This window comes from Phascolarctos cinereus, unplaced genomic scaffold, assembly GCF_003287225.1.
Source record: "Phascolarctos cinereus isolate Bilbo 61053 unplaced genomic scaffold, phaCin_HiC Scaffold_3;HRSCAF=262, whole genome shotgun sequence".
In the NCBI taxonomy this organism is placed as follows: Eukaryota; Metazoa; Chordata; class Mammalia; order Diprotodontia; family Phascolarctidae; genus Phascolarctos; species Phascolarctos cinereus.
In genome coordinates, this window is record NW_027555736.1 from 92228567 (window position 1) to 92255611 (window position 27045).

General features: G+C 37.4%; 1 protein-coding gene across 1 annotated transcript in view; it reads left to right on the forward strand.

Moving 5' to 3' along the window:
- The window catches only part of PDZD8 (PDZ domain containing 8), a 77366-nt gene that overhangs the window by 44436 nt on the left and 5885 nt on the right, over positions 1 to 27045 (forward strand). Inside the window, 1 exon segment of the mRNA XM_020988174.2 lies at positions 24905 to 25067. Within this exon segment, the coding sequence (XP_020843833.1) occupies positions 24905 to 25067 (163 nt within the window).

The following is a 27045-nucleotide window of genomic DNA, read 5'->3' on the forward strand; positions in this document are numbered from 1 at the left end:
ACCAGATTGTGTGCCATCTTGGGGAGGGAGGGGGAGAAAAATTTAAAACTCAAAAGTTGATGGAAGTGAGTGTTGATAAATGAAAATAAATTAATTTTAAAAATTGAAAAAAAAAAGAGCCAAGAAAGGAACAATTAGAGAGGTAGACGATCCAGAAGAGCATTGATATCTCAGAAGCTTAGGGAAAATAGGGAGAGAGAAAGAAGCAGGGAATGGTCAGCAGTGGAGTGCTTTAGAGTAGTCAAGGAGAATGAAAAGTGAACAAAATAGTCATTTGATTTGGAGATTTTTGAGAAGGAAGTTTTAGTAGACATTGAGGAGGAAGGCCTTATTGCAGGGCTCAAGGAAAGATGAGTTGTGAGGGAGTAAGAAATCATGGCTACACAATTTTTTCTCAGAGTTTATCAGTGAAGGGAAGTGAAAAGTGAGCATAGTAGCCCTCTGGGATAGAATGGCCAATGGCAGGGTTTTTTTTGGAGACACTACAAAATAGTGATGAGAGACAGTATGACTTAGTGGAAAGCTGTCTTTAAAAGCCAGGGAATCAGAAATCAGAATTCACATTCTGCCTCCAAAAAATACTGGCTCTGTGACCCTGAGCAAGTCACTGAACCTCTCAGTTCTCTAAACCATTGTTTCCCAATGACTTTTGTTCTCTAAAGACCTTTCAACAGCAACAAAAACATATGTCATGAACCTCCAGAATAATTTAATATAGTTCTTATAATACTAAGGGCTTACAAAGTCAACAATAGCTTTTGTCCTCAAAAGCTCCAAATTAAAATTTACATTATGTACTTATGCAATATAAAATTTTATTTTACCTATTTTATGAAAACTCAAGCATAAAATTATACAACCCTAATTATAAAATAATTATGAATATTTTAAAATAATGTAGGACATTCCGTAAGAATTAAAAGAAGTAATCTAGGAAAACATCATGCTCAGCTGTGATCTACAAGACTTTGTATTAAATTTATTTATTTTATAAATCTTATTAAGTATAAATAACATTTTTAATGAAATAAGTACAACTTGGAATATGTTTAACATAATATTATAATCATATGTAAACTGAATTTCAATATTGACCTTTTTTTGGTTTTGTTTGTTTGTTTGTTTGTTTTAGGCAGTTGGGGTTAAGTGACTTGCCCAGGGTCACACAGCTAGAATATTGGACTTTTTTTAAACAGAAGTTTGCAATATTTAACTCAACACCAGACATGCTCTTAAATCTGGTTCTGCATTGAGTTTATTTCAGCATTTTTATTTGGAATAGGAATAAAGTAAACATTCCCACTTACATAAATTCATGATAAAAATGGTTGGAGAATTTTACAAGCTTTTTGATGAGATGGAAATTCTTGTTTTTATTTTTAGCCACCTAACCAATCAGAAGAAATGATGTAGCTAGTTACAATATAAAACATCTGCCATTCTACTGGCTGATGACAGGTACTTTATTAAATGATAGTTGTACTTAAAGAATAATTGCACATACTGCTTTTTAAAAATATATAAACTAATCTTTGTAAGAAAAGGATTTCTTTCAAATGCAATTTTCTTCTCTTCTACCACTGGCATATTAGCAACAGTCTCATAGAATCTCTACCAAATGACTGATCAGTGTTGTCAGCCGGTTCATTTGAAAATTTGCCAAAAAGAAGAGCAGCAACATAAGTGGAGAATAAATTTTCATTTAAAAAAACAGCCTTAATGCTTCAGTGAGAGGAAATATAAGATTTGTTTCTGCAGAAAGTTTATGATGGTCTGACGTGGCTTCTAATGCACATGCCCAATGACCATAATTTTCAGAAAACCTGACTTTTGTGCTGCAAGAATGCAACCATTCATAACATTTTGATCACATGATTACACAGCACGTGAGGTATAATTATAGAAAAATAGAGGAGAATGAAGCAGTTACTCTGCTGCAATGTACAGAATACCAATGAGGGCAAACTCATTTATTCTTTATCTGATCAGCCTGGTTGCTCTTAACTATGGAATACTTGTGGTTGTTTGGAAACAATTTGATGACAGGTTGAGAAACTGTGAGAACATATTGTGCTTAGTCAGAAGGAGAGTTTGATATAGTTGCTGCACAAACACATAAGTCTTTGTAAGTTTGATCATGACAGTTTCGAAGGGCTGCAGATGCAAAACTATAATGCTTCAAATATGCACATGCTAGTGGTCACAGAGGGAAAATATATTTGTAACATAATTGGGCAATTATAAGATGCCATTAAGGAATTTTTAACCTGAGTCCCTTTGTTCATGTTTGTGAACCCCTTGAACCATCTTTGTCAATTCGTTAAAAGGAAACCACTGTTTTAGGCATCTGTCTTAAGGCTCAAAGTTGCAGAGAAGGTGCCTGCCAACCTGATTGTTCCCTATATCAATGAAATGATAAGTTCATTTCCTATCCTTATCCTTAATACAGAATTATCCAGGAAAAACTACAAGGGATGTTGTTTATATTACTCTTTGCATCAACCTTCTACTAGTATTATTCCCTAGGGAGATTATTGACAGAGGAAAAAGGAATAACTGTACAAAAATATTCCTGGCAACACTATTTGTGATAGAAAAAAAATATATAGACACAAATTGTTTTCCTAATAGTTTAGCAATGGCTGGACAAGTGGTGATGCATTATGTATCAGTAAGATGTGAACTCCTCTAGGGCAAGGGTTTTTTTGTTGTTGTTGTTTTGTCTTTGCATCTAACCCTGAGCCTGGCACAGATACTACTTTCTAAATGAACACTTGATAAATGCTTGTTGAAACAAATTGAATGAAGGTTGTACCTTATATACATTAACTACGACTCAAAAACAGCAGCAGCAACAAAACCTGGACAAATGTATGTAACAAGTGCAAAGGGGGTCACAAAAACGGCTTGATTTTTGTTACAGTAGTTTAAGATAAGCACGTTTTAAAGGAATCTAATAGTTTCTGGACTGATATATGTTATCTACAATCACTTTTTTATTTTTTTGTTTATATATTTCAGTGCTTGTATTTGTTGATGTAAGATGAGACAAAAGGTATTAATGGAGGAAAAGTGCCTTCAGAGCACTTTAAATGTAAGCTATTATTAATATAAACAATTATTAATAATCCAGTAATATTAATAAATTATCATTATTCTACTTTGTAATTCCTTTCACTTAAACTACATGCATAATTTAATTCCTTACTGTCTTTCAGTCTTCACATTGCATTTTAACAGACATCTAATTAAATGTCCATTTTATAAAATCTAATTAACTTAGTTTAAGAAATCTGTGCAAATAAAGAAATATTTAAAAGTTCTGTCTCTGAAAGTTAACAAAGCAGACTCTAACTTATGCTTAACAAGGCCTTGTTTGACTTTAAACAAACAATGTGCTCTTTTGTATTCATGGTACTTTGTGGTGGTTTAAAGGAAGATTAAAAGCCTAAATGAGACAAATTCTTGCCTAGCTGAGCTTCAATAAAGTAGGCTTATAATTAGCACATAAAATGTTTACAAATAAGAGCTCCTTAAAGTACTTAGTTTGTTTTCTAGCTCAAGTTACACATCCTTCTGCTGTCTAGTTTACCTTAGAATTTTTATAGTAAACCCTTTCTCCTTATGGAGTATTAGAATAAACTTTGGTCCTGCCTTCACATTTCAGATTTGGAGATCAAAATTAATTAAATGTTTTAGTTATAGCAAACCAAACATACTGCAAGATGACATGAATCAAATTGCTGTTCAACTAAAAATTTTCACCTACGTTTATGCTGTGAGAAATGAATATTTGTCTCTTATATTTAAGAACTAATTATTGTATTAGGACCAAGGTTTTTTCCCCTTTTCTACTTCCCTCATGCAGAAACCAACCGTGTGGGAAATCTCTCTTAAAGATTTGCCCAAACCAAGATAGATTTAATCAGACAGTAAAAGATAATTATGAGTTTGGCCTAATGGAAGTATTCCTGTTCATTATATTTCCTCTGACAGGTCTGGGAAAATGTTGATTCTCCTTATTATAAAGACAGGTGATGTGGAAATTGATGTCTCTTTGACCAAGATTTGAGTGACCTAAGTCATAGTACCTCAAGATAGTCCACCTCCCACATTTGATTAACCAATCAGGGTTAAGTAGGCAACCCTCAGAAAAACCTCCTCTTTGAAGGGCATATAAACTGTGACCCCGCTGCCATTAGGGATTTTTGGTCTGAGAGAGCTGGTCAAATGACCATCCTTTTATTAATAACCTGTGGCCCTTTATTAATAAAATGATTAAATTACCCAGAAATGATGTCTCTTGAAACCTTTTTAATCATCACAATACAACTGCTTTCCTGAAATAAAAATGAAGTTTAAAGGACCGAAAAAAGACACATTTCAATTGATAAAAATTGTCCAAAGATCTGTTAAGTACCACTGCCAGTCATACAATTAAAGACGAAGAGACAGGGAACTTACTGTTTCTTATACTCAGAGGGCAGGCATCACTATAAATCAGTGAACCCTGAGCAGCAGCAGTTTAAGCAACATTATAGAGGGTTTGGTTACCTAAGCAGAATGGGTAGTGTGGAATTTCAAAGCACCAATGAAGGAAGATAATGATTTATATACACATCAAAGAACAAATGACAGAAGTGGAAAACTGGTAAAACAGGAAACTAGTTGGTTAGCTGTCATCGGACCTGTAGTTGATATCTCAAGCTTGATTTTGCTGACTCTAGCTAACTTCATGTTCATCTTAACTAAATGGCAGTAATGGTACATACAACATAGTAATATGTATGAACTAATCGAATGCCACTTTATTCCCTTAGAAATGACCTGAAAAAGAGTTCCTACTCAAAAACATATTCAGTTTAGGAGCTTACATTTACAGGCATAAGAAGTAGAGAACAGCACTACAAGATCACATGTGTATACTTTTTCCAGATTTGTTTTGCTATATATTTTGAGTTCATTTTTCACTCCTAGGGTTTCGGGCGGGGAAAAAAGATGAAGTTATATAATGAAAATATGAATATTTTGATTCTCTTCTGGTATGTTAACAGTAGCAAACTTCTTTAATATGCAGTAAATCACCATCTAACCAGCTATATTATGGTACCCTATAGAAATTTAGTTTAAGGTCAGTATTATAGAATCATAGGGTTCAGTGTAATTGCGAGAGATAATAAGAACAAATGTATTGCTTATGTCTCTGTCAGAATGACAATATCTCCATGTAAAAATCATACAGAATTTAAATTTGTTCAAAGCTGAAAGCACAAATGGAAACCATAGAATTAAAACTATGAGTATTAACATGAGTGTATTATGAGTAAGTCACTTATAATGTTTTCTTATAATACAAGTGTATTATAGCATAATTATTCAGAGACTATCATTTTCCTCATTTTTTTAAGATAGTAATAGTTTGATTGTTCTTACTCAGATCTCTTCAGAAAATTGTATGATAAATATACTTTCAGTATTATTTAAGCCATACTTTTTCATCAACTAGTTATTTTTGAACCGGGGGGGGAGCTAATGCTGCAGTTCCATCATAGTCTTGCTCCAGTCTGTCTTTCCAGATTGATTTCACATTATTCCTCGTGCACTCTTTGTCCTAGGCAAGGTAGCATACTTGCTGTTCCCTGCACATGTCAGTCCATCTCCTATCTTCTGCCTTTACACAGGTTGTCCTAACATTCTGATATGTTCTCCTTATTGTCTTAACCAAATTGAGATACTTCCCACTGGGTATGTCCTGGGTTGATTCTGCCCCTGCAGGGATCCGGTGTCTCTTGGTTTGTCTAATGACTGGGACCCAGCTATCTCCCTGCCTCTCCTTCCTTCTCCTTTCCATTATCATGGGTATTTCAAGTTAAAGCACTTATCTTATGTAAGTTTAAAATGGGCCAAATAAAGATTTTTTGCTGTTACATCAGTGATTTATTTACTGGTTTTATGGAAATCTTTGTTCCTATTTCCCTCCAAATGCATTCCAAAGGTTCCAGCCCTCCAAAGCAGCTGCAACAGATTTCCTCCTCCTCCTTTTCTGCTTACATATTTGAAGTTGCTACAGAAGCAGTGTTGTTTGCCAAGTGTGTAAGATACACTTGCCTTTTCTTCCTGTGTTGCAAATTTCAGTATTATACTAATTCAGTTAAAGGTCTTCAGTTATGGCAGAAACTTTTACAAGTGATGAATGGTAACAATATGAAACTCTGGCCTTAGGTGTACTGTTTATATCTTCATCTAATTGAGAGTGACAGTGAGCTACTGTTTTAATGCCTGGCAGCAACTTGTGCCCTATAACTATACACAAATAGATCTGACACAGGATATTCAGTTGAAATGACCACAACATCACAATCATTGAATAATAAATTTCTTGTTATGTATATTAATGCACATAGTGCCAGTTTTCAGGCACCTAAGGGGTTTATCAAGCTCTCTTTTAATGATATAAAGTTGTCTTTATTGGAATCTTCACCTTTCATTTATAATTACTTAAGAGGGGAAAAATCATCTGTAAGGTGGAGTCAGTCTAGGTTGTTTCTAAAATCTCCTTAAACTCTAAATCCTTGTTCTCACATATTTAATAATGCAACCATATCTGCTTTTCTTCCTCGTGTACCAAATTCAGTAGCCATAGAATCCATTAGTCTTTCTTCTTTCCTCCTACCTCGCGCCCAAAGTGACAATCAGACCATCAAGTAATAGGTAAACTTAGTTCATCCCTGTAGGATCATAGTTATTCTTAATTACCTTGATTAGAGAGCCCTCAAGGAGTTTTATCTACAATTTACAGAGATTTCTATGTTCCAAAAGCCAAACTGTAACTTAGCTGAAATATTCTTTTCTTTATATAGGAGTATAATAGAAAATAGAACTGTTACAATATGAGAGATTTAGCAGAATAAAAACCAGAATTGAGTCAGAAAAGGTTATGGTTTTCTATTTCACAGTTTTCTGTCTTAAGATCCTAGTGCTTGAGGATATATGGCAAAGCCTCATCCAAGACTCTTTCTTTCTCTGTAGTCAGCCTGGCAGAAACACTAGTTTGAATTTGAAGCTTCAGTCGTCCAATGCTAATTTCTCTATTCCAAATCCAGATTGACTAGTCTGGGGCTTCTAACTGTGTTTCCCTAGAGTCCCCAGCCTGTCTTCTCTCCAACATACCTTTCCTACTCAGTGTGGTATAAAACAAGACCAGGAACATTTGTGTGAGTCCCCCAACCCAGGGAAGAGATTAAAGAATTAAGGGTTAAGTAAGGCATAATCATGGGTGAATAATTATCTCAATTTATTTTCCCTCTCATATTATCAGGGTGTGTTGAAGGGGGAGGGTGACAGGAAGAAGTATAGGAATTTATTTGTCCTTTAGTGAGATAATCCATTATCTTCATTTCATCTAAATTTCATTTAAAAAATTAAAATAAATTTAATTTTTTTAAATACTCTAAGTGGATTGAATACATCAAGTGTACCTTAGAGATATTTCAGGTATTCATGATTCTGCCAGCTATGTGAACTGCAAGATTTAAATAGACCATCTTCCTGAGTAGCCATGGATTTAAACAGTTATCTGACCCAAAAATGGTCATTAAACATGTACTCTAAGCCTTTCCAGTTGGTAGGATGTGCCAATGCTTGTGTCACTTTGTCATAGCCTTTGAGCTCTCACAGTTCCCTCCGTGCTATAATGAGGCACTGGAGTAGGACTTGAGTGGAAGACTTTAGGTACAGTAGAGATAACTTAGACTTCAAACTTGCTATCACCTGTATAAATCTCTTTAACACATACAGTCATTTAATAGTTATCAGATGCTGAAAGAAGTGGTTACATAGGTACCGTAAATACTTAATCAGAGAGAGGTTTCATATTGTTGGAGTTTCTTTTTGAGCCTACCTTTTAACCTACAAATAGCTTTCCTTTTCATACCGATTGAAACTAGTCAAAAATATTGTTTCAACTACTCTTAACTTAGATGTGACCCATAATAGATGTTATTGTTTTCTAACTCGTGAGGCCACTTGGCGGTACTGGACAGAAAGCTGACTTCTTGAGTCAGAAAGACCTGGGTTCAAGTTTTGACTTTGCCGCCTGAGTAAGTCTCTAACTTTCAGTGTCTCAGACAGCTGTAAATTGCAGAACACTTGCCCATCTGCATTAGTAGAGGAAGTTTCCTACACCAAAAATATCACTGGTCTAGAACCTCTTTCCCCCCAAAAAAGTATGTTTATTTCCTTTTTATATTCAAAGAGGAATTCATTTTAGGCACAACACCTCTATTCAGAGGAATTCTTTATTTGGTCTGTATTGCAAGCATTGTTATTTCTAAGATGGCTTTTGTGATAGTATTGACATTATCCTTAGAGAGAGAGACCGCATAATATAATAGATAAAGAACTGTCTTTGGACCCAGGAAGGACCTGGGTTCAAGGCTCCTCCCTACCCCTTTCCCCTAGTTTCTCTGCAGCATTTGACTCTATTGATCATCTTTCCTCCTAGATGTTCAATCTTTTCTGGGTTTTTAGTGACCCTGTACTCTCCTGATTCTCCTCTTAGCTGTCTTGTGTCTCATTCTCATTCTCTTTTGCTGGTCCTTCATCCGTGTCACTCCCACTAACCATGGATGTCCTCCAAGGCCCTCTCTTTTTTGCTCTATACTAAATCACTTTGTGATTTTATCAGCTCCGGTAGGTTCAATTATCATCTATCTCTTTGCAGATGACTTCTCTGTATGTATGTGTGTTTCTTTACCTACCCAGCTCTAACCTGTCTCCTGAGGTACAGTCATACATATCACTAATTGCCTTTTAGATGTCTTGAATGTCCTATAGACGTCTAGGGCAGCTTGGTGGTACAATGGATAGAGCACCAGGCCTGGAGTCAGGAAGACCTGAGCTCAAACTCCACCTCAGATATTTACTAGTTTGTGATCCTGGGCAAGTCACTGGGCAACCTCTATTTGCCTCAGTTTCCTCATTTGTAAAATGGGGATAATAATAGCACTTACATCCCAGAGTTGTTGTGAGGATTAAATGAGATAGTAGTGGCAAAGTGCTTAGCACAACACCTGGTACATAGTAAACACTATATAAATGTTAGCTGTTATGATTATCTTAAACTTAGCATGTCCCAGACAGAGCTCGTTATCTTTCCCCAAAAACTGTTGTTTCTTCCCAACTTCCCTATTACTGTTGAGACTGTCACTACACTTCTTCCCACTTCCCCTCTCCCGCTTACAAGCTTTAGTTATCACTCTGAGGTCTTCACTTTCACTGACTCCACATGTCTAGTCCACTGACAAGTCATCACTTCTATCTTTACTGTATTACCCATATATGTCTTCTTCTCTTCACTCACACAACCATCATCACCCTAGTGCAAGTAGTGGTCACCTGGACCGTTGTAATACCTTTCTAATTTGTCTCCCTGCCTTATGTCTCTCTCCATTCCAATCCATTCTACACTCAATTTCCAAAGTAGTTTTTAAAAAGTGTGCATCTGTCTTTGTCACTTTTCTATTCAACAAACTATAGAAACTTCCTACTACCACATCTCCTGGATCAAATAGAAAATTCTCTATTTGACATTTAATGATCTTTGTAACCTGAGTCCTCCCTATCTTTTCCATCTTTTTACTTAGCTCCCTCTACAACCCAGTAATATTGGCCTCACCTGCTGTTCCTCACACATGACACTCCACCTCCCGTCTCCATACTGTTGCAATGAATGTCATTCTTTAAGGTAGGAAGGCTTTTCCTCCTCACATCTGCCTCTTCATTCCCCAGGCTTCGTTGCTGAGCTCATGCCTTACCTCTGCAGAAGGTCTTTTCTGGTCCCCCTGGCTGCTAGTCCTTCTCTGCTCAGATCACCTTCCATCTGTTCTGGATATATGTTGTGTGGAACTAATTATTCATATTGTGTCTGTCCTATTAGAATGTGAGCTTCTGGGGAGCAGTTGCAAAGCTGTTTTTGCCTTTTTTGGCATCACCAGCACTTAGCATAGTCCCTATCACATGGTAAGCTCTTAGTAAAGGCTTGTTGACTGATTTGCCTAGCTGCCTGTATTGGGGCAAGTCACTCAGTCTCTCAGTGCTGTGGGCAGTGCTCTTGAGACTGTATGTTTCAGGGGGCAGCTAGGTGGCGCAGTGGATAGAGCACCAGCCCTGAAGTCAAGAGGACCTGAGTTCAAAATATGGCCTCAGACAAAACACTTGACACTTACCAGCTGTGTGACCCTGGGCAAGTCACTTAACCCCAATTGCCTAAAAACTGAAAAACAAACAAACAAAAAAAAAGACTATATGTTTCAGACAAGGTGCAGACCTATATTAGACCTATACTCTATACTAGACCAACAGAATCACAGGTCACTATCCCTGAGTTATATGTAGTTTGTACAACAGTGATCAAACTTTTTAAAAATTGTAATGTTATTGAAAGGTTGGTAAGTGGAAGAATTTTTTTTCCACAGTAGAAACAGATTTCATTTATTAAAAATGCCTATTTCTGATTTTTTTATTTCTTATTTTTTAAATGTCAGTGTATTTATTTATTTTTAGTTTTCATCATACGCTTCCACAATATTTTGAGTTCCAAATTTTCTCCCCATCTCATCCCCCCCCCCAAAATGGCATGCATTCTGAATACCCCTTCCCCTAATCTGTCCTCCCTTCTATCTCTGCCCCCCCTTCTCTTATCCCCTTCCCCTTCAGTTTTCCTGTAGGGCAGGATAGATTTCTATACCACATTGCCTGTATGTCTTATTTCCCAGTTGCATGTAGAAACAATTTTTTTTAACATTTGTTTTTAAAACTTTGGGTTCCAAGTTTTCTCCCTTTCTCCCTCCCCACCTACCCTCATTGAGAAGGCAAGCAATTTGATACAGATTATACATGTGTAGTTATGCAAAACACTTCCATAGAAGTCATGCTGTGGAAAACTGTATTTCCCTTCATCCTGTCCCACCTCCCCATTTATTCTAGTCTCTCTTTTGACCCTGTTTCTCCTTAGAAGTGTTTCCTTCTGATTACCCCCTCCCCCAATCTGCCCTCTCCTCTATCATCCCTTTGCTTTCTTGTCCCCTTCCTCGCTGCACCCCCCCAATTTTCCTGTAGGGTAAGATAGATTTCCATACCCAGATGAGTGTGTATGTTATTCCCTCCTTAAGCCAAATCCGATGAGAATAAGATTCACTCATTCCCTCTCACCTTCCCCCCCTTCCCCTCCACTATAGAAGCCTGTTTTATGTGAGATAATTTACTCCATTCTACCTCTCCCTTTCTCCTTCTCCCAGTATAATCTTCTCTCACCCCTTAATCTCCAGATATCACCCATTCATCTTCAACTCATCCTGTGCCCTCTATTTATCTATCTTTCTATATATATACTTACATATAATTTTTTCTTTCCAACTACCCTAATACTGACAAAGGTCTCATGAGTTACAAATATTATCTTTCCATACAGGAATGTAAACAGCTCAACATTAATAAGTCCCTTATGATTTCTCTTTCCTGTTTACGTCTTCATGTTTCCCTTGAGTCTTGTATTTGAAAGTCAGATTTTCTGTTCAGCTCTGGTCTTTTCATCAAAAATGCTTGAAAGTCCTCTATTTCACTGAATGTCTGTTTTTTCCCCCCAAAGGATTATACTCAGTTTTGCTGGGTAGTTGATTCTTGGCTGTAGTCTATCTCCTTTGCCCTTTGGGATATCATATTCCAAGCCCTGTGGTCCCTTAATGTAGAAGCTGCTAAATCCTGTGTTATCCTGATTATGTTTCCACAATACTTGAATTGTTTCTTTCTGGCTGCTTCATTATTTTCTCCTTGACTTGGGAACTCTGGAATTTGGCTGCAATATTCCTAAGAGTTTTCCTTTGGGGATCTTCTTCAGGAGGTGATAGGTGGATTCTTTCCATTTCTATTTTACCCTCTGGTTCTAGAATATCAGGGCATTTTTCCTTGACAATTTCTTGAAAGATGATGTCTAGGCTCTTCTTTTGATCTTGGCTTTGGTATAGTCCAATAATTTTAAAATTATCTCTCCTGGATCTATTTTCCAGGTCAGTTGTTTTTCCAATGAGATATTTCACATTGTTTTCTATGTTTTCATTCTTTTGGTTTTGCTTTACAGTGTCTTGATTTCTCATGAAGTCACTAGCTTCCAATTGCTCCATTCTAATTTTTAAGGGAGTATTTTCTTCAGTAAGCTTTTGGACTTCCTTTTCCATTTGGCCAGTTTTGCCTTTTAAGGCATTCTTCTCCTCATTGGCTTTTTGAGCCTCTTTTGCCATTTGGATTAGGCTGTTTTTTAAGGTGTTATTTTCTTTGAGTCTCCTTTAGCAAGCTGTTGGCTAGTTTTTCATGATTTTCTTGCATCATTCTCATTTGTCTTCCCACTTTTTACTCTACTTCTCTTACTTGCTTTTCATCCTTTTTGAGCTCTTCCATGGCCTTTAAACTGATTCATATTTTTCTTGGAGGCTTTGGATGTAGGAGCTTTGACTTTTGTCTTCTTCTGGTTGTATGTTTTGATCTTCTTTGTTACCAAAGAAAGATTCTGTGGTCTGACTTTTTTTGCACCTTTGTTTGCTCATGATCCCAGCCAATTACTTGAATTATAACTCTTTGTTAAGGTAGGGGTCTACTTCCAATGTGGAGAATGTACTGCTCCAAGCTTCAGGGGTTTTGTGCAGCTGCTTTCAGAGATACTTCTAGGGACCTGTAAGTTTTCAGTTCTCCCAAGGTGGTATGATCAAGGACGAGGTGTTTACTCCTTTCCTGGCCTTTGCTCTGGTCTGTGAGTGACCACAAGCACTCTTTTCTGCCTTGGAAGTGGGAGGAGGATTCTCTCTGCACTGCTACTACAAACTCTACCACACCAGCACTCCTCCTCGCCCCAGGGTTGCCACCTAGAACGGTGACCCAGATCCAAGCACAGGCAAAGCAAGAAAATCCTGCCTTAGCACAAGCAAAAGATCCCTGCAATATCCCTCTGATCAACCACTCGATTCCTCCTCAGTCTGTGGGCCAGAAGCTCAAGAAGCAGCTGCCACCGAGGGGCTGCAGCCAGGGCTGGGGCTGGGATTGGGCTTCTCTCTCACCACAGTCACAGACTTTTCCTACTGACCTTCTAAGTTGTCTTTGGCGTTTGTGGGTTGAGAAGTCTGGAAATTGCCACAGCTGCCCGTGATTCAGTCCTCTGAGGTCTGCTGCAGGTTCGCTGAGGCCTGTTTTGCCTGTGCGCCCATGCAGAATTGCATTCCTCTCCTCCTGTCCCAGTTGGGCACTATAGACCTTTCTAATCACCCATCCAGGTTGCCATGGGCTGGAAATTTGTTTCACTCTGTCTTTTTGTGGGGTCTGCTGTTGTAGAATTTGTTTAGGGTCATTTTTTTACAGGTAGTTAGAGGGATTTCGGGGAGAGCTCAAGCAAGTCACTGCTTTTACTCTGCCATCTTGGCTCTGCCCCCTCAAGCTGAAGAATTTGTATTCTATTCTTCAAGAGAAAAGGATAATTGTCTGGATTTAAGAGGCTTTTTGATTTTAAGTTTCTGCTCATGTAATATACTGTGTCAGTTGCTATAGATTATACATTTTATTACTTTTTTTTTCTTTCTCTGCCTGTCCACCTGACCAAGGAAACTAGAAAATGCTGTTAACAACAACTTATCTGATAAAGGAATACTCAAAATTGAAATCCAGGCTTGGTCAATTTAGAGTTTTTTTTCTTTTTTGAAAATTTTGTTTTCTCTTTCTTGGCTTTCTGTCTTTATTTGTAAACCAATCTTGACAAGATAACTTTTTGAAAAATAAAACTGAGTCATACAGCACTGATATTAAAATGCATCATCTTCCCATCCACTGTATAAATTGATGTCAATTTAGAGAGGGATAAAAATCAATGTTCAAAAATTCATTTTTGCTAAGTTGAAATACAGCCTCACAGCTGGATCAAATAAAGGCTAAAAGGGTGTCAGTGTGTAAGAGCACTTAAAGCTAATCTGTTGACATTGGTATCTTTACAAAACTGCTCTCCTTAGGAGAGATGCACATAAAATTGGAAATGGTTTTACCTGCTTCTGAAATTATTGGTGAAGTTAAATGCAGGCTGTCCACTATCCTTTATGTATTTAACTCTGCTATTCAGCTCATATAATTGTTCTTTAGTTAACATCTATCAGCACTTCTTGACATTTGCTAAACAGGTTTCTTTCTTTTCTTCTTTTTCTAGCATTTCAGAAAAATAATGCTGACACTCAGTTATAGAAAATACTTTGCCACCATACTTTCTGTAGTATGTTGTAATTTATCCATATAGCCCCATTATTTAGTATTTTTGGTTTGAGTTTTTGTTATTGGCCATAGTAGTAGTCAGTGTGAAGAAACATCATAGCCTAGTGACTAGGCCTCAGTTCAGGAAGACCTAGGTTTGAATCCTGACTCTGTCATTTCCTGGGAATGTGACACTCTCTCAGGTTACTCTTGCGAGTTCAGTTTAATTACATAAGCATTTGTTAAGCACTGATAGCATCGTACCATAGTAGTTTCCTGGGATGCCGAAAAACAGTCCCAGTCCATATCACCAAGGAGTTTTACGTTCTTTCTGGAGCATATGGTTTCCTTCAGTCTTGAAAGAGTTTTAATAGAAGACGTATCACATAAAAATGTGAAGTTGTACCTAGAGGGAGAAGAACATGATTTTGCTATATTTCATACCTACTTATTAGTATCATAGATCTAGGGTCAAAAAGGACCATTGAAGTCATCTAGTCCATTTTACAGCTAAGAAAATTCAATCATAGAGTACTCCCAAGAAACCCCATAGGGGTAACCAGTATTGTTACATAACTGTAGTCAAAAGTCATTATAAAGATAACCCACATAATTTTCCTTAAAAGCAGCAGCTCTTAAGTAATTGTCTACCTAAGACTTAGATCTTGATAGAGTTTAAGCATCCAGACCCTTGATGTCACAAGAAATAGTAATAATCAAACATACTATGCTTTAAGGTACATACCTTTTCTCATTTGATCCTCAAAACCCACTGATGAAGCAGTATGAGAAATACCATTATCCTCATTTTATATATGAGACCACACAGTCTCTTAGGGAGGTAAAGTCCATGGTTACAGTAAAAATGTAATGTTGGGAGTGGTTTGGAAACCTAGGTTTCATGACTCCAAATTCAGTACTCTGAATTTGTTAAACCTTCCAGCAAAGGAGGAAAAAGTGGGACATTGAATAGAAAAGCAGAACAACAGAAGGGTAAGAGAGATGGGGATAGCAAATACAAGCCAGTATGCAATTGCCTTCTCACCCAATCTGTGCCTGTGCTACTCAGAGCGATTGGTATTAGTTTGGGTAGGTAGGTTGGGCCGTGATTTGGCAGCCTCCTCCTTTTAAGAAGATCAGTAGTCAGGTGTGAGTTAGTAGATAGTCTTGGAGAATTGCTTTGGGCAAAATTTTCTCTGTCTGCTGCATCAGCAGCAAACCTCCACAGACATTGCTAGGTCTGGCCTTGGCAACAGATTTTTGTCTGCAGACCCACATACTAGAGCTTTTTGCCATGGTGAGGGATTAGAAAAGAACTTTAGTGGAGGTCTAGAAATAGTGTTGGCTAATTAGGGCAGCTGCGTAGCACAGTGGATAGAATACTGTGAATCAGGAAGACCTGAGTTCAGATCCAGCCTCAGAAACTTCCTAGCTCTGTGATCTTGGGCAAGTCACTTGACCTCTGTTTGACACTGGAGAAGGAAATGGCAAACCAGTCCATTATCTTTGCCATGAAAACCCCATGGACAGAGATCCCACTGGATCGCAGAGTCTGACATAACTGAAACAACCAAACAACAACTAATAATTTATGGCCAGTGGAGCTTGGTCTGCACCTCCTTTTATGCCCCTCTGGTACACTGTCTGCTTTTTTGGTTCACATTTTATATTCCCCAGATCATTTGCACTTTAATAATCTTTCTTGCTTTGCCCATTCTTCACTAGAGAAGACTGTTCTGATTCTCATTCTTCTCTTTGCTGATTATGGAACCCTGGGTAAAGATAGCCTTTTTAAGCCTGAGAAGCCTCCTCTGTAAAGAGGAAGGATAAGAAGGCTTAGACCACACATTCTCTGCAGGATTATTTATTATAAGACAGTCACTGTACAGACTGTAAAAAGCACTGTAGAGTCTCAGTTACTGGAAAAACTATCATAGACTTGAGGATCACTGCATTGTTGTTATTTTCACATCACAAATGCCCAGCCTAGCGCCTAGCACTCAAAGCTTATTCACTGACTGACTTACTGACCTAGTCACTAGGGATAAAACTACAAATCAAATTACAAGCAGAAAGATAGTTCCTGCCTTCAAGGAGCCTCCTTTATAATGAAGGAAAATAACACACAAAAGGATGGCATAATGGAGAAATTCAGTACTCTGGAGAGAAATAACGTGGTGGCTGGTCTGGGCTCCTCCTCAAATGGAGGCTCTAGGAGGAGCCACCTAGTCAATGAGAGGGCTGCATGGCTGATGTGAATTTCAGGGCTGAAGCAGCTGAAGAGATTTCTGAAGCATGGTGAAGTCCAGAGTGCAGCCTGGTAAGGAATGATCACAGATCTAGTTATCATACATCTCAAAAGCAATTGTATAGTGTTCTCCAGTTACCTATCATGTAAAAGAAGTGACCTTTGATAAAGAGAATTGTGTCCATGAGATAGTCATTTAATAATTTTCAAGTATAAACTTTTTTTAACTCATAATGAAGATAAAAGTATCTCATAGGTTTATAAAACATTAGATACCTGCCATTAAATTATTCAACATAATTATAGAATGAGAGGCAATATGATATAGATAGTTTTGTAGTCAGGAAGAAAGACTTGACTGGGTTCATATTTTGCCTCTGACACACTTTAGACTTAGTGACAGTAAGTTGCTTAACTTCTCAATGTTGCAAGTGACTCTCTATGGCTCCAAGTTATAATATAGTTGCTGATCTTCATTGGTGAAGGGCATTTCCTCACTGGAAGTTCCCTATACCAGAAAAATTACAGACCCAGTCCCCCCTCCCCATATTCCCCAAATCTAGTGGATTAAAACAAAAATTCTTGACTATTTCAGAGCTCTTCCCCTGAAGTTATACTTAGTAACCCTGAGCCAGTGACAAATTATGGAAAAGGCAGATGGGTAAGTAGTGACAAAGGTAAATTATCGTTACTTCTAATTATAGTAAAATCCCCATAGTTAGGCATCAATATGCATTTCATTGACTTAAAAGGAATAATTGTCTAAAAACTGCTCTCTTTCCTATTTGAGTTGCATTTGTCTGAATTTATCTGATAAGATAAGTACAAAAAATGGGGGAAGAGCTAACTCATTGATTGATAAATTTTTGTCACTTTTCAGTTCTAGTTTTGTAAATGAAATTAGACTTTGCTTGTAAAATGAGAGAGAATAAGAAAAATACTAAAAATTAAAAACTGGTTTTGGATCAACATTGCAAGATAATGCAGAAAAACTTTATCAGGTGGCTTTTTTGTTCTTTTTTAAAAGGTAAAATTACAGTCAAGGTATATTATACAAATCCCAGCCTCTGAAATTATATGTCCCTTTCTTAAATTAGCGATGGGTAATGTAAATGGAGTAAGATAAGTCTTCTCTTAAATCTTTAACAATTTGTATGCTTTCAGTAGATAGAATGAATGACTCCCTCTGATACCTGCCTCTAGTTTTAGACAGCCTCATATTTTTATTTAATTTTAATTAATTTAGTGTTTATAAATTTAATACTTATAAAGCATCATCTACCTGGATAGTTTATATTTTGGGAACAGATTAGATTACTGGTCAAGGCTCCTTGTCCATTGGGTCTAATTATTTTACTAACTTGATTGAATTCAAGGAAATGCAGATATCATTTATGGAGGTTTTAAAACTTCACATAAAAACTCATAGAACACCAACATTATGAAGATAGTAGCTGAATTTAGGCTTTCCCTGTTATAGCAAGAAAAGTACTTGCATTATACATCCCTGTCTGAATGAGAAGTAGACATGTATGACAGATCTACAATAAAACCAAATTAAATATATAGTTAGGTACTTTATCACAGTAAATTTTACATCTGTTTTCAAATCAAAATACTCATGCTGCTAGCTGGAAAATTATTCTATGTTTGTCTTTTAACATATATAAATAAAGGGTGGAGATTTAAGAAATAAAATTTTATAAATTCAAGTAGTGCTATTTTTGCTTCTTGGTATCTTTAAATTATTAAAGAATACTTCTTGTGTCTTTATTTATAGAACTTTTAAGACAGTTATCTCAAAATTGGGGCTTTGATTAAAAATTCTGACCTCAAATTCTCAACACATATTGATATAACAAAATAAAACCTTTGATTTTTAAAATTCATCATCTGTTACCTCTGTGTTAGTTTCTTGGATCAATTCCCTCTCTTTCCCAGACCTCTCTGTAAATTAATTTCACTGGAATTGGTTTATTTCCACATACACCCACACAGCTCTTGGTAGTAAGTCTCAAACTTCACATACCTACTTGTCCCCATCACTTGAATACAGCTTTGCCCGCCATTGATCATTGAACATCCTTTTCAGTGGTTCCATTTGATGGACTGTGTAGGTTTTCAGGTAGGCATTTTCTGTCATCTCAGTTAGTTATGTACAAGGCTTCTTGTATTCCAGTCTATTTGACAGGAATGAAGGTATTCCCCTTCTTTCCACCCTTCCTCCTTGCTTTTAGGATCATGAGATTTAGAGCTTGTGTGACTCTGTGTTCCCATTTGGGGCTTTCTTGGCAAAGATACTGGAGTGCATTGCCATTTCCCTCTCTAGCTCATTTTACAGATGAGAAACTGAGGCAAACAGGGTGAAGTGACTTGCGCAAGGTCACATAACTAGCAAATGTCTGAGGCCAGATTTGAACTCAGGAAGATTAGTCTTCCTGACTTCAGGCCCAGTACTCTATCCACTGCATCACCTAGCTGCCTGGGTGGGGAGGTGGACCTTAGAGATCATCTAATCTTGTCTCCTCATTTTAGAAGGAGGCAGTCCCACAGGAGGTAAGGTTCAATGACTTACCCAAGGTTACAAGTAGTAGGTTGCTAATCTAGTATTCAGACTCAGGTCTTAGGATCATAGGTCTAGCACTAGAAGGAACCTCTGAAGTCAGTTCCCTCATTTTTCAGATGAAGAAACAGCCCCAGAAAGTTTAACTGACTTGCCCAAGGACTACAGGTAGTAAGTGGCAGAACTGGTGTCCTCAGACCTATATTCTGTGATGCTAAATGCCATGTTCTTTCTGCTACAGCATGCTGCCTCTGTTCTAATAGGAAGCAATTGGACCAAAAAAGGGTTCATTTTGGAAGGTTCCTTGACATTGTTAGAAACTGATGGAAACTTTTGACGACCTTGTTCAAATGCTTGCTTGTTTTTATTAGGTTACTTCCTTACTGGACATGTGGACTTGTGAGTTGGGAATGCTACAGAGTAGTTGTGAGGAAGCTACTGGGTAGTTTCTAACTTACATTGAAAGACATTTTTCAAAGATTCAGAAGAGGTAAAAACTTTGAAAGACTTGTGAAAGAAATGGTTTCTGCCAGCAGAAAGCCAGTGTTGAAAACCTCAGAAGTTTTAGAAGTGAAGCTAATTATATACTTTAGCATTAGTAATTCTAAAAGAGCTTTTATACAGATGGGGAGTTCAGAAGGAATGCAGGCAGGTACTTCAAAATGGAGTTACTCAGGTAACCATGTCTTGACTGGAGAAAACCATCAGGGGATTGGGATTGGAGTCATACTTGCATAGACTAGGAAGGCAAGAACTGAGCATGTGTTGTATTTTCTCCTTTTCTATTCTATCCTAGCAAAGGAAAGTTTTAACTGCATGGCCTGTTTAGAAGCAGCCCTGGAGAGTAGGAATTCACATGCAGTTCTGGGTTTCCTTGTTAGGTAATTAGGATCACAGTGAATGGCAACTGTTCTTTGTCTAAAAAGGTAAAAATAATTATAGGACACACTTCCCATTCTCATTGAATATATTCTAGATATGTCCAATAGCAAAATCCATGTATACAGTCCATTATGCCCAAATTAGATGTAATTGACTGCTGAATCAGTGTACCAGACACTGATAGGTAGAAACAGTGGCCATTGGAGTTATTCACCACCATTATATGCTATCCTCCCCCATTATATGCTATCCCCCTCTCTCTTGGCCTGGTGCTACTGAGGATCACCACTTTTTGCCTCATGGGTTTGCTACCTGATTGTACTATGCTGTGACATGTCTTCCTTTGGCCCTCTCTGCTGACTCTGATTTATTACCTTAGTTACCTATGCTTTCCCCAAAGACCCCCTCCTGTTCTCTGCAAATGACCTTACTTCATACTTTACTTAGCATGTTAAGGCTATCCAGCTTGAATTCCTGAATTCAAATCCTAGCTCAAAGCTACAAAGAACTCTGGGAACATGAAGCTGTCTTCTTACATATCCTTTCCACCTCTATTCCTGTTTGAGAGAAAAATGTGATTCTGTGTCTAGATATGATAAGTAACCCTTTCCACTGGGCCCATCATCACATCCTTTCTTTCTCCTCCAGGATTGTGTCCCATGAGTCATTGCTTCTCTGCCTTGAAGGGTCATTCTCTCCCTCTTTCCATGTCGAGCCCTCTTCTATCTTTTTAAAAAAGAAAAAGTTTCCTTTCACCCTGTTACTTTCTCAGCCTCCCGTCTTTGTCTCTTCTCTCCCTTTTACTGTCAGACTACTTCAAAGAATACTTTATACTTTTTACCATTACCTCAACACCAAACTTTTTAAATTGACTTCTTTTCCCTCCCTAGATGTCCCATCTTATCTAAAACTAAACAGTCACTTTCATGGTCTATTTCTCCACCCCTACCCCAAACTGGAAGAATTTCTATTTTATCTTTGAGCTCAAAAACAAAAAGGTCCTGGGGCTCTTAACCCAAGGGATTAACTTGCTCAGACCTTTGTTTTAGGCATATCAATCTTGCAACTGTGTGGAGAATGGACTGGAGATAAGCTGGATGCCATCAGTCCAATTAGAAAACTAGTGAAATCATCCAAACAGGAAAGAAGTAATGAGAGCCTCAGTAGGAGGGATTTTAGTTGTGAGTAGACTAGGATTACACAGAGAAGAGATATTGTGGGGGACGAATGGATGAGACTTGGGAACTGATGACAAGGGAGGAATAAATGAAAGTGAAGAGTAAAAGATTAACCGTAGATCTTGAATCTGGGTCACTTCAGGTAACGGTGGAACCTTCAATAGAAATAGGGAAGTTGAGGGGAGAGAAGAGTTTGGCAAAAGGAAAAAAAAAATAGTGATTTCAGTTTTGATATGCTGAGTATGAGTTACCTGTGGGTCATTTATATACAGATGACTCCCAGGTCTGTATATCCAGCCTTCATCTCTCTTCTGACCTCCACACCGTATAACCAACTGCCCACTTAGTATATCTGCCTGAAATGTCCTGGAAGCATCATGCATTCATTTTGTCCACAATGAAATATTCCCTTCCCTTTCTCAAACTTTTCTGTTTCTGCTGAGGACACCATCATCCTTATAGTCAGCCAGGTTCACTATCTTACAACTTTGGAGTCTTCCCCACCTCTTTCTTTTCCTTCAGTTCCAACCTACCCCCATATTGATTCAATAAGACTTGTTGCTTGTGCCTCTATAGTGTCTTTCATGTCTGTCCCCATCTCTCTACCCATACAGCTCTTCTCATCTTAGCTTGGGCCCTCCTTACCTCTTGGATAAGAGCAGTATACTAATTGGTACTGTTGCCCTACATTTCTCTCCTCAAATCCACTTTTTACGTAGTATTTCTTAAACACAGATCTGACCATATTACTCCTGTCCTCAAAATCCCTCAGCCGGGAATTTAAAGACCCCCCCACAGTATTTTAGTCTTCTGCCTTTCCAGTCGTCTTTCCTATTATTCTCCCTTACAATGTCTGTTCCAATCAGTTTGTCCTACCAGTTGTATCCTCTACATGACATTACTTCTGCCACTTCTTGCCTTTTACACAAATTATCCCCTATGTCTGGAATGCAGTCTTTTCGTGTTATAGGATTGCTAGCTTCCTTAAAGGCTCCAACACAAGGTCATTCATGGGCCTTTCCCATTTGTTAGTGTCTTCTCCCTCTTGAAATGACTTCGTATACACTTAAATTGGTGGCATGTTTTGTCTTCCAAGTAGAATGCAAGCTCCTTGAGAGTAAGAATGGTTTCTCTTTGGCTTTTGTATCTTCATTGCCTAATTCTCCTTTCTTGGTATCTTGTAAATAGTAGAAGCTTAATAAATGGATATTAAATTGAATAAACAAAGCATGATACTATTGGGCATGTGCCACCCATTACTTAACTGGTATCATGAGTGTGAAGAGAGCTGACCAGCAGCTAAGAACTACACAATGTGACTTTACCCCTTTGTAATGCAGAAAATTTTTCAGAGGTCAAGCAAGGTTTTAATTAAGATTATTTTGATTTGTCAACCTTTCTTCCTCTCTTCTCTACCCCCCTCTGCCCCACAGCTTTTAGGAGGTGGTCACAATAAACCTAGTGTTTTCTGTCATGGAAAGAGGTCATGTTACCAAGCCTTCAACTATAATTTCTTTGCCGTTTTAAAATTATGATTCTTAGATTAATGTATGAATTCACTATGACAAATGGGAAAAAATCAAGATAATTAGTCTGACAATGGTACAGTATATATAGTTATAGGTTATAATGTATAGGCTGAGTTATTGTTCTGCAAATTTAATCTTTTGAAAACCTGAAGTTTTTCAGCTGACATTTGAAACTGGAAAAAGGTGTTTTTTAAAAATTGCAAGTATAGTGCAATAAAAAAAAGTAAAATTCTGTTTAGAGTGAATAAAGAAAATGATAATACAAGTTTACATTTATGTGGTACTTTAAGGTTTGTGAAACATTTTACATTTTTTTACCTCATTTGATCCTCACAACAACCTTATGAAGTACAAGCTATTTTTATTCCCCTTTTACAGTTGAGGAAACAGTGGGTAAGAGGTTAAATGACTTGCCCAGGGTCACACAGGTAAGTCTCTGAGGCAGGATTTGAAGTCAGGTCTTCCTGATTTTAGATCTAGGAACACTGAATTAATTTGCTCTTTACAAGGTGGTTTGTTTTTTAAAGAATTTATTTTACTTTAGTTTACTATAAAATCTTAATGAAAATTTTAGTGCCATACTGTCATAATTAAAGGATCCATCCACCTCTCTTTTACCTAAATGTTCATTGAATTGTTTTGCACTCTGTATGTGAGCTTGTTTGAACATTTGTGGCAAGTGTTTATTGTGTCAAAACAATTATGTATCACATTCTAAAATTGAAAACTCAATTAACCAGGAGTAACTGTAATTTGCGTCCTCTCAAACACGTAATTTTTACTTACAAAGGCAAAAATGACATTAAAATGAGCTCAGAATAAAAAATTAATTTGAAGCAGATAAGTTGCTTCTCCCCATCCACAGTTTCAGGGTATGTCTTCAGGTCAGGGCACATTCAGCCCAGGTACCTATGCTTTATAATTTTATTGCAGTTTAAATTGGAAACTCTCTTCTTAAAAAGGACAACTCTGAGACCTAGAAGATCCTCAGTCAGTTAGGGCAGGGGAAAGGATTCCATCAGTTACACTATATCCTTCTTGAAACGAGTTAAAACAGGAGGTCCATATATCTTTTCAAAATTTTTCAACCAGATTGCAAACCAAAAGGAAATTTCATCTAATTTACAGTTCATCAGAAAACTCAGCCCTAATTCCCATACTCAGAACATTTTAGAGAATGAAAATCTTACTCTATTAATATAAAAGCATCCCTTAAATATATATGTGCATATACACACATATATATCCCATTTTTATCAGCCTTTATTTTTAGTTGAAAAAAAAGAATAGACCACTTATTGATAGTTCAAAGTACTTTACCTCCATTATCTTATTTGATCTTCACTGCAGCCTTGGGAGGTTGGTAGGGTAGGTATTTTCCACATTTTATAGATGAGGAAACTGAGGCTCTGAGTTGTTAAATAGCTAATGAAATGACAGGGCCAGCCCTCAAAGCCATGATGTCAGAATGTTGATAGGAGGGGAAGTGAAAGGACTACTTTGTGTAACAAAAGACTTGTATTTTAATTTTAACAATCTGCAAATATGAAGAATTTATCATTACACTTTTCAATTTTAATTGGTAGTTAACTCTCACATCTAGTTCTCTTTAAAATTTCAATTGCTAGAAAGTCATGACCCCAACCTTCCACAGAGAGTAAATATGCACATATATATTTAGATGTGTTTTGCATGTATACACACCCATACACACACACCCCAACATTATAAGCCCTTGGAAAATAGGTACCCATTTTATTAGAGCCTGTCTAGACCCCCCTCTTCTGTAGGTTAAGAAGGTTCATTGAAAGTAATTTGAGCAAAATTTGATGGTTTGTGTAGATTACTGCAGGCCCACTTATTTTATCTCCCAGGTCAAGGCTCATTCCCTTGCCCCCAGGCCCAGTAAGTCTGTTGCAGTGTTCCTCAGCCAGAATTCTACCTCCTCAGTTGAAGTGAGTCTCTGTTCATTGCCTCTCCCACCTGCCACATGGCTTGTATATAAATTTTCTGCCTCAAAATACTGGAGTTGCAATTGGAAAGGCCTAGGCTTAAATCCCAGGTATTTAAAGCTCTGTGCAGAGCCTCAGTTCCTTCATCTTCAAATGGGGATAATTCCCCTTGTATTACCTGCTGCAGAAGGTTGGAGTGCTATGTGAACATGAACTGTTATTACTAATAATCCATTGTATCAGTATTCATTCTTGAACATTTTCTTTTCATCAAGGCTGAGTTAGTAAAAGGAAACTTACAAAGTGTCGGACTTACACTTCGCCTCGTTCAGTCGTCTGATGGATATGGTGGACATGTCGTAATTGAAACTGTGGCACCAAATTCCCCTGCCTCACTTGCAGATCTTCAGCGGGGAGACAGACTTATAGCCATTGGAGGTAATTTCTGCTGTTGCTCTTTACATTGAACTTAAATGATTCTGATTTAGAAAAATAACTTTTTAAACTAGTGCGTGGTGTTAAGCCAGTGGATTGATATTCACAATATCACAATTCCATTCCCTCCCGCTTTTTCACCTCATCAACTTTTGAACACAATTCTTTTTTCTCCTATAGTATCATTTTTTCTCACATCCTCTCCTTCCCTGCCCCTGGAGACTCTACTCTTTCTCTCTCTCTCTCTCTCTCTCTCTCTCTCTCTCTCTCTCCCTCTCCCCCCCCCCACCCCCAAAATAAACCTCTTCCAGTAAACTTAATGGGAATATATCCAACTCCTAACATAAAAATGCTTTGCAAATGCAAGGTATCATAATTCCTCTTGTTGCTGGCTGCCACCACTACTACTATATGGGAGAATAAGGCAGTTATCATTCTGGGAGGAGAATAAATGGGTATAGTACCTCTTGGCTATAGGCCTTAACCCTGTTCCCAGATTAACCATTTAGCAGAAGATGCTGTTGAACACAATGGGATAACATTCACATAGGTCATCTTGGAATACCACGTACATGTATGTAGATAAACATTCATTTAGCTAACATGTATTTATTTACATTATTAAGTTTAAAGTCCTGTAACATACTAGGTGCTGAGAAAAATGTAAAGTTAAATTGGTTCCATACTCAAGAAACTTACATTCTAATACGGTATTTGCCATAGCAATGAATGAATGCCCTGTTGTCCATATCAGGAAGTGCAAGTTATCTAATTTAGAAATTATCTCATTTTCCTTGTTTATAATCTTATTCAGTGACCATTAATAAATCATCCTGTTGAATTTTTATGTAAAGAATCAGAATTTAGCCCATATTTTCAAATGAAAACACCTGCTAAAGGCTTAAAGTGTACAACTTTTACCTGACAATTGAAAGTTAAAGCTTGAGTATGACTTCTTTGAAAAGAATCCTGGTGACTACATCCTATAACATAGGGATCATTAAGTCTAGCTCCCTCCGTTTGTGCATGAGAAAACTGAAGTTCAGAGGGGTCCAGGGACTTGCCCTTTCACAGACAGTTAGGTCACAAATGGTAGAGCCGAGATCCAAGCCCGTTCAGTACTCTCCACTCCCCGCATGCTTTATTCCTGTGGCCTATTCAGAGTAGCCCTGACAATACCAGGATAAATAACAGAAAGCTAGGAGGAAGAAGGCATCACTTTGTTCAAGTACTTGTATGCCCAATTTTTAGAAACTTTTCTGCCGCTTTTCTCCTTCCAAGAAAGATAATAAATTGTTTTGTTTAAGCAAGGGTATTAGGCAGAGTAAGACCTAATGACAAGCAGGGACTAATTTACTAAACTACACCTTATTTTGTATTTGCTTTCAACAAACTAGTTTTGAAAATTAAATCCAGTGATGATGCTCTTGTTAGCCATAATATCTTGTTAACCATTTTTTCCCAGGTAAGTTAGTCTTCTTCTCTCCCAGAGCCCATGAAGTACTTTGTATCCCTCCACCAAAGTGACAGCTTCTTGTCTTTTTCCCATGCTGGCTTAAATACCAAGAATCTCTTTTCAAGTAAAACAATTACCCAACCACTTTCTCTTGGGCCACATAGATGGTAACTTGCAGTCAGGATCTCAGGCCTCTGGATTGTGTTTTCCCTCCTACCTTGCTCTCTCTCAGCAGTATTAACACACACATCAGCCTGGTTTGACTATGTGTGCAATATTCAACACCCATAATCCTTCATATCGTCAAAGGGAATGTTTTCCCATCTCTTCAAAGAACAATCTTGATCATAGCAATTACACATTCAATTTCTTCCTATTTTTCTTTGTCCTTTATTGTAGTCATTGTCTTGTTGCTTTTTTGGGTTCTATTTACTTTATTAGTTCACATGCTTTCTCATGTTTTTCTCAATTCTTCATATTAATTATTTCTTATAGCACACATATTCCATTATATTTATGTACCAC